The following is a 16144-nucleotide window of genomic DNA, read 5'->3' on the forward strand; positions in this document are numbered from 1 at the left end:
TACGTGGTCAAAAGAGATAAATGAATCATGTGTATGCCAGAAGACATCCCTGTGAAAAGGAAATAATGACTCCAGGCCACGAAGTTTTGCCCGGGCGTGATGGCCCTAGATAGCTGGAATGGCTTTTCCCATCAGTCAGCATTTCTGGGGGGTCTGAACTGGGTACCCAATGCAGCCGTAGCATCTGCGTGAACCGCAGTCCCATTCCCACTCGGCACCACGAGGACTTGGGCAAGATGCCAACGCCAGCTGCAAGCGATGAAACTCCGCTTGAAACTTTCAACAGCGGTCTAAGACCAAGATAGTAGGACCACTTTCAAAGACAAAGATCCCCCGTGTAGCCTGTCACAGACTGTCGGGGCAAGTGCTGTTAGCGAGCACCTATGAAGGCCACCACGGCACACGAGGGGGTAGGTGGCGAGCACCACGGTTGGCTGCCTTTGTCTCCACAATGCTGATGTTTACGCACAGTGCCAGATACTCATTAAAAGCTGCCCAGGGTTCTTCGTCCGTGCGTGACTGTGTATGACAGTGCAACTAAGGCTTCTGTGCGACTGTTGAGACTACGTGTGTAACATGATGTGTGTGTGGGGGGGTGGGTGTAATGTGCGTGTGTGTGTGGGGAGCGGTAGTGCAACAGTTAGCGCCCTGCGCTACCATCCCGGCAACCCCCGTTCGATACCCATTCATGGCCACCAACACCAGTGACGATTATCTGAACTGGTTCTGGGCCTCCCCTAGGTCGACTCAGCCTAAAATGAGTACCTGGTGTGGTGTGTAAACATCGCCACTGGGGACACAAAGGCGGCCAGGCGTGGTGTTGGCCATCCACCCCCTCGTGTGCCGTGCCGGCCTTCATGGGTGCTACTCGGTAACAGCACTTGCCCCTTCAAGCTGATCAGGCTATATGGGAAATCTTTGTTTTGTGTAACCGTCTTCGTCGCGTGTCTATGCGAAATTGTGTTGGGACTGTGACTGTGGGTGTGTGATGTGAGTGCGTGGCACGGAGCGCAACTATGCCAATGCAATGCGTTACTCAGCTACACGTGCTGCACACAGGCAGTCATGCATCTTTAGACCATACAATGACAAAGATCCCCCGTTTAGCCTTAGCATACTGTTGGGGCAAGTGCTATGAAGACCGCCCTGGCACACGCGCACAAAGGGGGTTAGTGTAGTTGACACCACGCTCGGCCGCCTTTGTCTCTGCAGTGGTGATGTTTACACATCACACCAGGTACTCATTTGAGACTGAGTCAACCTACGGGAGGTCCAGCGCCGGTACATATATTCGTCACAGATGTTGGCCGCGAGCAGGAATCAAACACTCTTGGACTACTAAGGGTCACCAGATTCCTAGAGCAGTGCGATAGCCACTGCGCCACACACCCGGAGAGACGTACAAAGACACAAATGCCCCGGAAAGCCTGAGCAGACTGTCAGGGCAATTGCTGTTAGCGAGCACCTACAAAGGCCGGCACACGGCACATACATCCTATAATCACACATGTACAGATGTAGTGACATCGCGGTATGTCACTGTGCTGTGCCGGCCCTAGAGTGGCACGGCGTGCGATGTAACGACATCACGGACACCACTATGATGTGGGTGTAGTGCCGGCCCTAGAGGGGCTCTGTGAACGCTGGTTGATAGCGCTAAGCGGCACCACACTTGTCGTGCAGTGCCAGCCCTGCAGGATAGGGTGTGGGTGTGCCGGGGTTAATAAAGGCCATGGCACTCTGGTTGAGGGGGAGGCCGAGACACCCATCGCCTTCCGTAGCATACTATTGGCGCTAGAAAAGGCTGCCTTCACGAAGATGGACCACGACGGAGTCGATTCGCTGGTCCTCGAGAGATTGTTGACGTTGGCAAAGGACCTCAACATCATCCTGCTGGCTGTTGGCAAAGACGACTTGTTTCTGTGACCAGTTACAAGCTAATCACTCAGCTGTTTCAATGCTAAATTCTATGCTAATTCCTTTGTCAAGGGGTACCTCTGTGGATGTGTATACTTTAACTTAGCTATTTCAATGAGCCATTTCAATGCTAAATTATATGCTAATTCCTTTGTCAAGGCGCTTTGTTTTCCTCTCACACAGCTTAAAGGTCGTGATCTAAGCGTGGCTTCTCTCACTCCAGCGCTGTCCTCCAGACAGTCTCGTCCCTTCACCTGATGAAGGCCGCTTGTGTTGTGGCCGAAACGTCGTGATTTTTTGTTATTTTATTTTCACCTACGTGACTTTACCCAATAGAACCAAAGAGTAAAGACGACTTGTCTTCTCTCAAGGTTGCAAGATGCATCCAGGCACACATGCTCTTGCAACATCATAAGGGGTTAGCGGCGTGTACCGCGCCTCGTGAGGTGTGGGATACACCCGAAGATGTGGAACCCGTCCAAGCCTGCGCTTCCACTCAAGGCGGAGGCTGGTGGGGGGACGGCATGGTGCGATGAGATGAACAACTGTGCTAGCCCATGCGTCGCCCGCGCTTTGCGAGGGAAACATCGTTGGCGGTATAGGGGTCACGTCGAATACAAAGCCGCAACCAGTTTCTGATGAAAAATGGATGGATAAACTTTGTTCTGAAAATGCGGAATTGTCCGAGTCCCAGAGGGGTGGAGTTGAGGTCGCTTTTGTGTTTAGCAAGGGCAAATTTGACATCAGCCGCACTACGCTTTGAGTGAACACATTGATACGGGTGACGCCGCTCCCATCCGGGAGAACCCCTACAGGCTGAGCACTATGGAAAAGGAACACGTACGGCTAGCGGTTGATTAAATGTTGGGCGCCGGTATCATCTCGCCGTCCACCAACCTTTGAGGAGCCCCAATTGTTCTTGTTAAAAATCAGGATGGTAGTTTGCATGTCTGTGTTGACTTCTGTAAGCTTCATAAGATCTCTGTGGCTGATGCGTACCCTCTCCCTCAGATGGACGATTCCCTGGATGCTCTAGCGGGAGCACGCTATTTTTCGACTCATGACCTCCTATCCGGATTTTGGCAGTTGCCACTAGATGAATCATCTAAGCCCAAGACAGCCTTTCGTACACCGCAAGGCTTATTTGAATTCAATCAGCTTCTGATGGGTCTTCATTCTACGCCGGCTACGTTCCAGCAATTGATGGAACTGGTTCTAGCTGGCCTCCAGTGGGACTTGTGCCTGATATCGCGATGATGTTATCGTTTTTAGCCGTACGTTTAAAGAACATCTCGAACGGTTACGTGCTGTCTTTTTTAAAATGCGTGCGGCGAACCTCAAATTTAAACCGCAGAAGTGTCACCTGCTCCAAAAATCTGTTCGTTATCTTGGTCACATCCATATATATAAAAGTCAAAAATTGTGGGTTTGTGGGTTTGTGTGTGGTCGCTCGCTTGGCTCTCCAACGGTGGGGTTTACGTAAAAAAATATAGCCAGATACCACGCCGTAAGCCCCGCGGTCAGCAAGCGCTATTCCTTTTTCACATCCGTCAACTTTAAATTAGTTTAATTAGCGATTTAGTGCGATTTTTGTGTGCTTCACTATTATTTATTTATTCATGACGTGTGCATGACCATACCAACTCACGTGCCTTTGGTGGGGGGAACGGCCCATGCCAAGTCGCACGCCTTTGGTGGGAGTGAGGGGGACATTTCTTTCGCGTTAAAAATGCTATAAAAATACACTAAACGCTGACATAAATTCTTCACTGTGTTATGTCCGCCCCCCCCACCCCGATGCGTGGAGTTACTAATATATAGAGTCGCTAGATGCTAGCACTATAGGCAGTAGACCATTTAGTTATCACGCACATCCGACCATACCAACTCACGCGCCTTTGGTGGGGGGTGGGGGAACATTTTCTTTCGCGTTAAAAATGCTAAAATAATCTTCACTGTGTGATGTCTCCCCCACCCCGATGCGTGCAGTTATTACTACTAAACAGTCGCTAGATGTAGCAGGTACCACCACAGTCGGTATGCACTGTTGTAATCATAGCAGGTACCACCACAGTCAGCATTCACTGCTGTAATCATAGCAGGTATCACCACACGGGACTAGGCCTCACCACGCCACTCTGTCAGGTGAGTACTTTGTGCTATAGAGTCGATAAATACTGCTATAGAGTCAGCATGTACTACTGTAGTGATAACAGGTACCACCACAGTCAGTATGCACTGCTGTAATCTTAGCAGGTACCACCACAGTCGGTATGCACGGCTGTAATCATAGCAGGTACAACCACAGTATGCACTGCTGCAGTGAAAGCAGGTACCACCACAGTATGCACTGCTGTAATCATAGCATGTACCACCACAGTCAGTACGCACTGCTGTTACATTTTTAAGAGTAGTTTTGAAATATTTTTAAGACCCGGGCAATGCCGGGTACTTCCTGCTAGTAGTCAGTAAATCAGGGATAGTGACGGACCCAAACTAAACCGCGTGTGTTCGTACTTGGCCGACCCCCACGTCGGTGGGGAAGGTGTGGAGTTTCATAGAATTTGCGTCCGATTACCGCTGTTTTGTCGCCGGTTTCGCCACTATCGCCAAACCTCTCCACGCCTTGACAGCAAAAGGTCAGAAGTTCCATTGGGGGGAGGACGAGGAGGCCGCATTTGTTGCGCTCCGAGATGTCTTGGTGAATGCCCCTCCCCTCTGCTGCCCCGACTTTTCCTTGCCATTCGTCCTTGATAGACGCTAGTAACACTGGAATTGGCACTGTTCTGTCTCAAGTTGTCAATGGCGTCGAGAGTGTTGTCGCATATGGTAGCAGAGTGCTGTCTCCGGCCGAACAACGGTACCGTGTCACACGCCGGGAACTTTTGGCTATTGTTTTTTTTTGTGCAACAGTATCGCCCCTATCTTTATGGCATACGCTTTGAGGTGTGTTCTGCCCATTCAGCGCTACAGTACGCGCTACGTATTGAGGAGCCATCTGGCCAACTTTCACGTTGGTTGGAAGTCCTCCAGGACTATTTATTTACGGTTTCCTATCGCAAAGGTTCCCGATACACAAACGCAGACGCCCTGTCGCAAATACCAAATGAGCGACAGGTGTGTGTGTTTCTCAGGCTTGGGCCGTTGTAAAACGCCTACCGAGGACTCGCCCCCTCCCCTTGCGGCGTCGGCTGGAGTTGAAAACTGAGGTAGCCAATGGACCTGTGGTGCGTGATGCCGTCATTGGCTTGGACCATGCGGAGTGGGGGCGCCTCCAGGTTGAGGACACTTCCCTGCTTAAGTTACGACGCCGTGTCAAGGAGGCTGACGGGGGTGGGGATCGACGGGTGTAGCCTCTGTCATCCTCAGATATGGATTGCTCATGCATTGGGACGGAGGGTTGTGCCGTGACAACATTGTTGTGCCCACTGCCCTATGGGGTAAAGTCATCTGGGCAGTGCACGAGTGACTGCTGCACCTGGGGATGCATAAGACGCTAGCCACACTTAAGCTCAACTTCTTCTGGCCTGGCATGGCGGAAGATGTCGCAAATTTATTGAAGGGGTGTGTGCAGTGCGCGCGGCAGAAACCCCCACTAAAACCCTGTTGTCCACCATTCCAATCCATTCAGGTCTCCCGCATAAACGAGCTGGTCGCTCTTGATATCCTTGGTCCATTTCCCACTACCTCTCATGGGAATAAGTATTTGCTAGTGGGTGTCGAGTATTTTTCACGCTGACCGATGGCATGGCTTCTCCCCAACCAGTCGGCGGCGGCCATCACCGAGGCATTCCTCGATGGCTATGTGATGGACAAGGGTGCCCCTGAGCGTCTTCTGACTGATCAGGACAAAAAAATGGCTTCTAAATTACTGCGGGAGGTGTGTGACTTGTTGGGAACAAAGAAAGTACGTACATCACCATACCACCCCCAGACGGATGGAATGGTGGAGCGGCTGCACAGGACTCTGACCTCTATGCTGAGCCATCAGGTCAGCGAGTCCCAGCTTGACTGGGACTTGCATATTCCCGGAGTCCTGGCTGCCTATAGAATGTCCCCTCACGCATCCACCGGCTACTCACTATTATTATTTATGTATGGAAGAGAACACGACCCCCCGATTGATGTCCAATTACGAGCCGCGCCAAACAAGGCTGAATCTAAAATTTCTGACTCTATGCGCTTTACCCTTCAGAAGCTTTCGGAAGCGCGTGAGGCTTCCAGGAAAAATTCCAATTCGTGCCAATTGGCAAATAAACGGCTGAGGGGTTACCATCTTTCCGCACATGAGTGGGTTCCAGGTGACAGAGCCTGGCTGCACTTTCCACAGGTACCGGTGGGTACATCACCCAAATTGTTTAAACCCTGAAGGGGGCCGGTTGATGTGATTCGGATCATTCGGCCCCAGTGTGTTCAGATTCACTTGGGTCGGCGGAGTTGGTTTGTACATCCCTCGCGCCTCAAGCCTTTCATCACACCGCGTGAATTCATCCCATCTTCACTACGCAGGGGCCAAGTGTCAGATGTGTCCGGCGAGCTGAGGTGTGTACCCACTGAGGTTGGTCCTCAGGTGATCCAGTCCTCAGGTGCCACGCGTTTAACGTCCCCCAAGCCACCACCTGCGCCATCTCCACTGCATTCGGGAGAGGAGAGCCCATCTGCCCGGCCGACTGCTCATCATGAGGAGTCGGGTTCGACGGGACATTTGCAAATTCCCCCCGGGACCTCCAGGGAGAGTGAGCCCACCTTCCCTGGGTGCCCAGCCACAAGGACTCGATCAAAGACTCTTCGGTTTTCGTGATCCCCATACATACACGCTCCCACACCGTCCGTTGGTTGTCGCACTTGGCAGGCCGTATTGGTTATTGGCTGAACCTAGCCTTTATTGTGCTTGTGGGTGTTGTTACACGGGGAGGGTGGGAGATGCTGGTGATGGAGGGGGTCCCGAGCATTCGCGTTTTACTGCATTTTTTTCTCTCTCTTCCCTTGCTTTTGCTTATTGTTCTGTACTTCCCTCCCCTTTCCCCGTGAGTTATTGTATATTTGTAGATAGTGTATATATTGTATAGAAGGGTTTTGGTATTTATTTGTTGAGGGGGAGTTAACAGCGGGGATAGCTGAGTGCTACGAGGGGGGGGGCTGATGTAGTGACATCGCGGGATGTCACTGTGCTGGACCGGCCCTAGAGAGGCACGGCGTGCGGTGTAGCGACATCGCGCTCACCACTATGATGTGGGTGTAGTGCCGGCCCTAGAGGGGCTCTGTGAACGCTGGTTTATAGCGCTAGGCTGCACCACACTTGTCGTGCAGTGCCAGCCCTACAGGATAGGGTGTGGGTGTGCCGGGGTTACTAAAGGCCATGGCACTCTGGTTGACCCGAGAGGACACGTGACCAGTTAAGTCTACAAAGGAGCCCCAAGTGGGGGCTAGGAGTCGTGGCCAAGGGCGGAGCCAGCCACACCACAGAGAATATAAGCCGGATCCCCCAGAGGGACCGGCGTTGTTGTTCATTTTGAAGAAGTCTTCGTCAACGTCCTACGTTCTACCAAGTCTCCAACACGTGGACCTGGACCCGAGCTGTGGTCCCGGTCCGTAGTAGCTAGTTACGTTGTAATTAGTGTAGTTAGCATGGTGGTCACCACCATAGGTTGTTCTTCTGTTAAAGGGCAGTTACCCCATGTGTTGGTGTTAAATAAATGTGTTGCCTGCAAGAGGACGTCTGCAACTCAGTTGAACTCACAACACATACATACAAGACAAAGATCCCCCGTATAGGATTAACAGACTGTAGGGACAAGTGCTGTGAGCGAGCACCTATGAAGGCCAGCATGACACATGAGGGGGTGGGTGGCCAACACCATGCCCGGCCGCCTTTGTCTCCCTAGTGGCGATGTTTACACACTGCACCAGGTACTCATTTGAGGCTGAGTCGACCTAGAGTAGACCCAGGACCGGTAATCGTCACTGGTGTTGGCCGTGAGCAGTAATCGAACTCAGGTCGCCAGATTCGTAGCGCAACACTACCGCTCCCATACATACACACACAATGTACACACATCCATTCATACACAAACGTCATGTCCGCACGTTCATGTCTGTGCGGACCGTGGGTATCCGTGTGAACTGGGGGTTTTGTTTGATGATGTAAGAAGCTTGTGTGTGTGTGGTTAGTGCAACTCTAAGATGCGAGCGATCTGAGTTAAATTCCCGTTCACGGTTAAAAAAAAGTCTGTGACAATTATTTGAACCGGTCCTGGGTCTCCACTCGATCGACTCGATCTTAAATGAGTACCTCGTGCAGTGTGTAAACGTTAAACACTTGGGAGACAAAGGCGGCCGGTCGCAGTGCTAGCTACCCACACCCACGTGTGCCGTGCCGTCTTGTATCAGCGCAGGCAAACAGCACTTGCCCCAACAGTCTGTTAAAGGCCACACGGGGGTTCATTGTCTTTGTGTAGTGTGTGTAGTCGTTGTGACTACAGTGAGGGAAAAAAGTATTTGACCCTCTGCTGATTTTGTACGTTTGCCCACTGACAAAGAAATGATCAGTCTATAATTTTAATGGTAGGTTTATTTGAACAGTGAGAGACAGAATAACAACAAAAACATCCAGAAAAACGCAAGTCAAAAATGTTATAAATTGATTTGCATTTTAATGAGGGAAATAAGTATTTGACCCCTCTGCAAAACATGACTTAGTACTTGGTGGCAAACCCCTTGTTGGCAATCACAGAGGTCAAACGTTTCTTGTAGTAGGCCACCAGGTTTGCACACAACTCAGGAGGGATTTTGTCCTACTCCTCTTTGCAGATCTTCTCAAAGTCATTAAGGTTTCGAGGCTGATGTTTGGCAACTCGAACCTTCAGGTCCCTCCACAGATTTTCTATGGGATTAATGTCTGGAGACTGGCTAGGCCACTCCAGGACCTTAATGTGCTTCTTCTTGAACCACTCTTTTGTTGCCTTGGCCGTGTGTTTTGGGTCATTGTCATGCTGGAATATCCATCCACGACCCATTTTCAAAGCCCTGGCTGAGGGAAGGAGGTTCTCACCCAAGATTTGACGGTACATGGCCCCGTCCATCATCCCTTTGATGCGGTGAAGTTGTCCTGTCCCCTTAGCAGAAAAACACCCCCAAAGCATAATGTTTCCACCTCCATGTTTGACGGTGGGAATGGTGTTCTTGGGGTCATGGGCAGCATTCCTCCTCCTCCAAACACGGCAAGTTGAGTTGATGCCAAAGAGCTCCATTTTGGTCTCATCTGACCACAACACTTTCACCGAGTTGTCCTCTGAATCATTTAGATGTTCATTGGCAAACTTCAGACGGGCATGTATATGTGCTTTCTTGAGCAGGGGGACCTTGTGGGCACTGCAGGATTTCAGTCCTTCATGGCGTAGTGTGTTACCAATTGTTTTCTTGGTGACTATGGTCCCAGCTGCCTTGAGATCATTGACAAGATCCTCCCGTGTAGTTCTGGGCTGATTCATCAACGTTCTCATGATCATTGCAACTCCACGAGGTGAGATCTTGCATGGATCCTTAGGCCGAGGGAGATTGACAGTTCTTTTGTGTTTCTTCCATTTGCGAATAATCGCACCAACTGATGTCACCTTCTCATCAAGCTGCTTGGCAATGGTCTTCTAGCCCATTCCAGCCTTGTGTAGATCTACAATCTTGTTCCTGACATTCTTGGAGAGCTATTTGGTCTTGGCCATGGTGGAGAGTTTGGAATCTGATTGATTGCTTCTGTGGACAGGTATCTTTTATACAGGTGTAGTGGAGTAGGAAGGTGTGTTGTGGAAACTGCGCGATTGCATGATCACACGGACAGTGTGGGTTATCTTGGGTCAGCCTGTGGAGAAGGCGAAAACAGTGTGGGTCGTGTTAGGACAGCCAGGTGCAAAGGCTGGGATGATGAGGTAACGGTTGGGCCAATTAAGTCAGAGGATCAGCAACGGTAGTGATTGGCTGTGGCTGTTGTCAAGGGCGAGGAGGCGTCGAGATGTCTGGAGAAAGGCAGGTGTTTGAGGACGCGAAGCATGCGGAGGCACGCGGGCCAATTAATTAGCGATAATGAGAATGGGGATAAATTGGGGGGAGACACACAGAGAGGGAGAGTTGGAGCTGGGAACTGGACGAGGAAGACGTCGAGTTTGGAAACAGAGTAGAAACAGAGTTGGAAACAGAGTTTGGAAACAGAGTTTGGAAACAGAGTTTGGAAACAGAGTTTGGAGACAGAGTGGGAAACGGAGTTGGAAGAGAGTGTGAAGCAAGACGAAGTAGTTAGCAGTGGAGTGAGCGTAGTGATAGCGAAGCTGAAGCAAGACGAAGTAGTTAGCAGTGGAGTGAGCGTAGCGATAGCGAAGCTGAAACAAGACGAAGTAGTTAGCAGTGGAGTGAACGTAGCGATAGAGAAGCTGAAGCAAGACGAAGTAGTTAGCAGTGGAGTGAGCGTAGCGATAGCGAAGCTGAAGCAAGATGAAGTAGTTAGCAGTGGAGTGAGCATAGCTATAGCGGAGTTGAAGACGCTGTGTGCGGAGTGTGCGAAGTCGCTGTGTGCAAAGACACTGTGTGCGGAGGAGTTGAAGAGAATAACCAGCAGTGGAGAGAGCGTAGCGATAGCGGAGCTGAAGATGCTGTGTGCGGAGTGTGCGAAGTCGCTGTGTGCGAAGACGCTGTGTGCGGAGGAGCTGAGGAGAATAGCCAGCAGTGGAGAGAGCATAGCGATAGCGGAGCTGAAGACGCTGTGTGCGGAGTGTGCGAAGTCGCTGTGTGGGAAGACGCTGTGTGCGGAGTTGCTGAACGGGGAGTCGCTGAGTGCGAAGCAAGTGAAGTGATAGTGGGGAGACAAAGGTGGTGAGCGAGACGAGCGGAGCACGGCGAGCAAGCCATGGTGACCAGGATACTGTGGAGTGTGGAGGACATGTTGAATGTTGTAAATAAAGCGGTGTTCGAAGAAAGACAGAAGTTGTCCGCGTAAAGTCGAACACTACATTTGGTGTCAGAGTGACTACGAACCACGCCGAGATGTCAAAGAAGGCGGCAAAGAAGATGAACGTGCCGGTGGACTCGTCCGATGACAGCAACGACGAGGACATGCTGCCCATGTCCGGCCAAGTGGCCGATACTCCTCTGGAGGGTCGGGTCGATCAAGAAATAACAGAACGAGACGGCGGTTCGAGCGGGGCCGAGACCCCCGAACCGTCGGGGGATTGGAGAGTCCTCATGGCCCAGTGGGAGGCCAGGATGGCGATGCTGACAGAGGCGTTCAACCACTTTATGACATCGAACCACGTACAACCAACGGTGTCAAGTCAACCAGCAGATGTTGCCGCGGGGTCGGAGTGATTGGAGAAATCCGACGACAAGGAAGCGCAGCCGTCGGGAACAGCACGGCGACTTCATGTGCAGCGGTTCGAGGCCAAAGTTGGTGATTGGACGGCATTTACACGACGGTTCCGAGCGGCTTATCAATCTCTGGAGTGGACTGAGGGTGCCGCGCTGCGGGCACTGTAGACGGCCCTCGATGATGATTCTTTGGCGACATTTAATGGTTTCCCTGCCGCCGTCAGGTCAACGCTTGATGGGGCATTCGCGGCAATGAGGAAGGTGTACGAGCCGCGGTCGGTCGCCAAATGTAGATTTCAGCAAAGGAAGCGGGAGGGCACGGAATTCCCTCTTGCGTTCCGCAGCACGTTGTTGGCCCTCGCTCAAGTTTCATACCCAGCGATGGACCAGGAGGCCCTAGATTCCTTGCTGCAGGAGAAGCTTTTGCAGTTGGCGAAGGAAATACGGATCGTCCTTTCGCTTCCTGACAGCAACAACGATGACGACATGTCGTCTCTACAGATCGCCAGGAACATCCAAGTCAACCTGGACCTCCGCGACGAGCCAGCGGTGGTGGGTGTGCAGCCGCTGCTGATGAGCGCTGCCGCGGCCGAGAGCGCGATGGCGGTGAACGAGGCGCCACCGATTGCAGCGGTGGCCGGGGTGCCACCTGCGGGCGTGCTGCGTCGTCCCGCGGTGTATGGAGTTGGCACACAACGGACGTGCTACGAGTGCGGACGGAGAGGACATCTCGCCCGCGACTGCTGGCGGCGCAGGGGCGGCCTTCCAAGGGCGCCGACCAGCTACAACCGAGGATTTCCCCAGGACCGAGGATTCCGGGTGAGTCGCGATACATTCAATACACGGCCGCTCTTTCCACGTCACCCATCTGCGTCATATCACCCACTCCCATCTCATTTGTATGTTGCGCAAGGTCAGGACATGTGGGGCGCGTTGGTGCATCATGTGTTGGGAGCCGCGCCGGTGTCGTCGGATGTGATGGCACGTATTCAAGGAGTAATGGTCAGGGTGATTGTTGATACAGGGGCTTCTGCGACCCTTATTTCGTTACAAACTTTTTGCTCGCTGCCGACTTCACCCCAGGCCCTAGAACCGGTAGACGGGCCATGCATAGCAGCAAATGGTGGCAGCCTTGGTATTATTGGTTGTATGGTCGCGACGATTCAAATTGGGGAAGTGAGCATTACGGGGAATGTCTTGGTTTCTACGACCTTGGTGGTACCGTGTTTGCTGGGCACGAATTTTTTGCAAATGATGCCGCTTAAAATTTCAATAGAGAAGGGGTGTTTGGAATTGCCATCGGGGAAATGTCTGAAATTTTTGGGAACGCCTTCTAAGTTCGTGGTTGCGAACGCCGTGGTGCAGGCTGTGGTGAGCCGCACCGTTCGTGTTCCGCCTGCGACTCAGATGCTTGTGCCACTGCGCTTTAAGAAACAGATGCCGTTCGATGAGCAACAGGAGGGTATATTGCTGATGCCCTCAAATGCTGTATCTTAGATGCCCACCTTGGTAGGGGCTTTGACTATTGTACCGGCAAATTGCGACCCTTTCATACAAATTGTGAGCAACAGGAGGGTATATTGCTGATGCCCTCAAATGCTGTATCTTGGATGCCCACCTTGGTAGGGGCTTTGACTATTGTACCGGCAAATTGCGACCCTTTCATACAAATTGTAAACGCGGAACACGAACCGGTTGTCATTCAGGAGGGTACCACGTTACCGAAAGCGATGGCAGCGCCGGGTCCGGAGGGGGAGGCGTGTTTGGCAACGGGACAGAGTGAGATGTTGTCGGGTGATGGAGATGATCCAGAATGGTTGCGAGATCTTCATATGCAAAACTCCGAACTAACGCCTGTGCAACGGTCGTGTCTTCATGGGTTGCTCGTGGAATTTAAAGATGTGTTCAGTTCAGGTAAATATGACGTGGGTCGTACGTCGTTGTTGCGGCATCACATTGATACTGGGAATGCACCCCCAATCAGATTGAATACCCACCATGTAAGTCTGCTGGAGAAAGATTCTATTCGGTGAGCCGTTGATGAGATGTTAGAACAGGAGATAATTTCTCCTTCATCCAGCCCGTGGGGAGCTCCTATTGTACTCGTTAAAAAGCGCAATGGGGCCATGCGATTTTGTGTTGACTACCGAAAACTGAACAAGGTGTCTGTGGCAGAAGCATATCCGCTCCCACGTATTGATGATTCGCTAGACGCCCTGTCCAGCGTGAACATTTTTTCGACCCTCAATCTGTTGTCGGGCTTTTGGCAATTGCCCTTGGATGAAGAGTCTAAACCTAAAACCGCTTTTCGAACACCACAAGGGTTGTTCCAATTCAATGTACTCCCGATGGGGCTCCACTCCGCGCCGGCCACCTTCCAACGATTGATGGAACTCGTGTTGTCAGGACTGCAGTGGGAGTCGTGCTTAATATATCTGGACATCATTGTTTTCAGTAAGGATTTTGACGAACATTTGCAAGCGGTGTTCGAAGAAAGACAGAAGTTGTTCGCGTAAAGTCAAACACTACACAGGTAACAAGCTGAGATTAGGAACACTCCCTTAAAGAGTGTGCTCCTAATCTCAGCTCGTTACCTGTATAAAAGACACCTGGGAGCCAGAAATCTTTCTGATTGAGAGGGGGTCAAATACTTATTTCCCTCATTAAAATGCAAATCAATTTATAACATTTTTGACATGCGTTTTTCTGGATTTTGTTGTTGTTATTCTGTCTCTCACTGTTCAAATAAACCTACCATTAAAATTATAGACTGATCATTTCTTTGTCAGTGGGCAAACGTACAAAATCAGCAGGGGATCAAATACTTGTTTTCCTTCACTGTATGTGTATACTGTGTGTCTGTGAGTTTGTGTATCTATGGGTGCGTGCCAACGCCTGTGTCTGTGACGTGTGTCTGTGAGTGTATGTGTCTTTGTGTATACTGTATGTGACGTTGTGTCTGTGAGTGTATGTGTATCTTTGTGTATACTATGTGTCTGTGACGTGTCTGTGGGTGTATGTCTTTATGTATACGGTGTGTCTGTGACGTCTTGTGTCTGTGAGTGTACTTGTGTCTTTGTGTATACTATGTGTCTGTGACGTTGTGTCTGTGAGTGTACTTGTGTCTTTGTGTATACTATGTCTGTAACGCTGTGTATCTGTGAGTGTATGTGTCTTTGTGTATACTATGTGTCTGTGACGTCTTGTGTCTGTGATAGTATGTGTGTATTTGTGTATACTGTGTAACGTATCTGTGAGTGTATGTGTGTCTTTGTGTATACGATGTGTCTGTGACACTGTGTATCTGTGGGTGTATGTGTGTCTTTGTGTATACTATGTGTCTGTGACGTGTCTGTGAGTGTATGTGTCTTTGTGTATACTATGTGTCTGTGACGCTGTGTATCTGTGGGTGTACTTTTATCTTTGTGTATACTATGTGTCTGTGACGCTGTGTATCTGTGGGTGTACTTGTATCTTTGTGTATACTATGTCTGTGACGCTGTGTATCTGTGGGTGTACTTTTATCTTTGTGTATACTATGTGTCTGTGACGCTGTGTATCTGTGGGTGTATGTGTGTCTTTGTGTATACTATGTGTCTGTGACGCTGTGTATCTGTGGGTGTACTTTTATCTTTGTGTATACTATGTGTCTGTGACGCTGTGTATCTGTGGGTATATGTGTGTCTTTGTGTATACTATGTGTCTGTGACGCTGTGTATCTGTAGGTGTACTTGTATCTTTGTGTATACTATGTGTCTGTGACGCTGTGTATCTGTGGGTATATGTGTGTCTTTGTGTATACTATGTGTCTGTGACGCTGTGTATCTGTAGGTGTACTTGTATCTTTGTGTATACTATGTGTCTGTGACGCTGTGTATCTGTGGGTGTATCTGTGCCTATGTGTATAATGTGTCTGAGACGTGTATCTATGGGTGTGTGTTTATTTGTATACTTTGTGTATGCGTGCGTGCGTCCGACCCGCCCCGACTGTTGTAACGTTCTTACCAGCCCCTACTCGACATCTGTGAAAAATATATTTTTTAGCTCATCGGATTCCTCCAGTACATTTGAATATTCTGATTCTGTGTGCCTCTGTTTATGTGTGTGCCATGTGTGTACCGTGTACATGGCTGTATTCACAACATGTGCTCTGTGTGTTCTTGAACACAGGCACGCACACACAAACACAAAGGTTCCCCTACGGCCTTAACAGACTGTTGGGGCAAATACTGTTAGCTCATTTGAGGCCGAGTTGACCTCGGGGCAGGGAGGCCCAGGACCGGTTCAGGTAAATCGTCACTTGGTGCTGCTGTCCGCGAACGAGAATCGGAACTCGGGCCGCCAGGTTCGTAGCGCCAGCGCGCTTAACATGCACGCGCGCGGACACACACACACGCGCGCACGCGCACGCACGCACACGTGCGCACACACATACCGTAGCCCTGTCCGCTCCCACAGTGGCAGGAAACCAATCTCGCTATGAATCCGGTCGCGCGCAGGGGGAGAGCTCTCGAGATGTTCCAAAGAGAGAGAGAGAAGGAGGGAGTTGACCATGAGAGACACAGAGAGAGAGAGTCAACGGCGTGAAGTTGTATGCGGGGAGAATTGGGAGACCCGGCTTCGACTGGTGAAGCGGTGTGTGCGTGAGAGAGAACGGGGAGAGAGAGAACGGGGAGAGAGAGAGTGCGGGGAGAGAGAGAGCGGGGAGAGTGGGAGAGAGTGTGTTTGAGAAGGGCAGTGTTCGCTGCTGCTGCGGTATTTAAAAAAAAGTAAAGTGTGGGTGTATGCTTACATCTCCGATGCGCGGAGAGTGTGTGTGACTGGGGAGGGGTGGTGCAGTGGGTCCCGAGCCTCCCCTAGGTCGGCTCAGCCTCAA

At 50.8% G+C, this 16144-nt stretch overlaps 1 protein-coding gene across 1 annotated transcript in view; it reads right to left on the reverse strand.

The window, feature by feature from the left end:
* Positions 1 to 16063, reverse strand: part of LOC116944411 (uncharacterized) — a 33627-nt gene extending 17564 nt beyond the window's left edge. Inside the window, exon 1 of the mRNA XM_032957994.2 lies at positions 15704 to 16063. Coding sequence (XP_032813885.1) covers positions 15704 to 15822 — 119 coding nt within the window. The 5' untranslated portion in view covers positions 15823 to 16063. The remainder of the gene's footprint in view (positions 1 to 15703) is intronic.
* Positions 16064 to 16144: the final 81 nt, after the last annotated feature.

The sequence above is a fragment of the Petromyzon marinus genome, chromosome 21 (assembly GCF_048934315.1).
Source record: "Petromyzon marinus isolate PM22_M1 ecotype Great Lakes invasive population chromosome 21, UKy_Petmar_22M1.pri1.0, whole genome shotgun sequence".
NCBI lineage: Eukaryota > Metazoa > Chordata > Hyperoartia > Petromyzontiformes > Petromyzontidae > Petromyzon > Petromyzon marinus.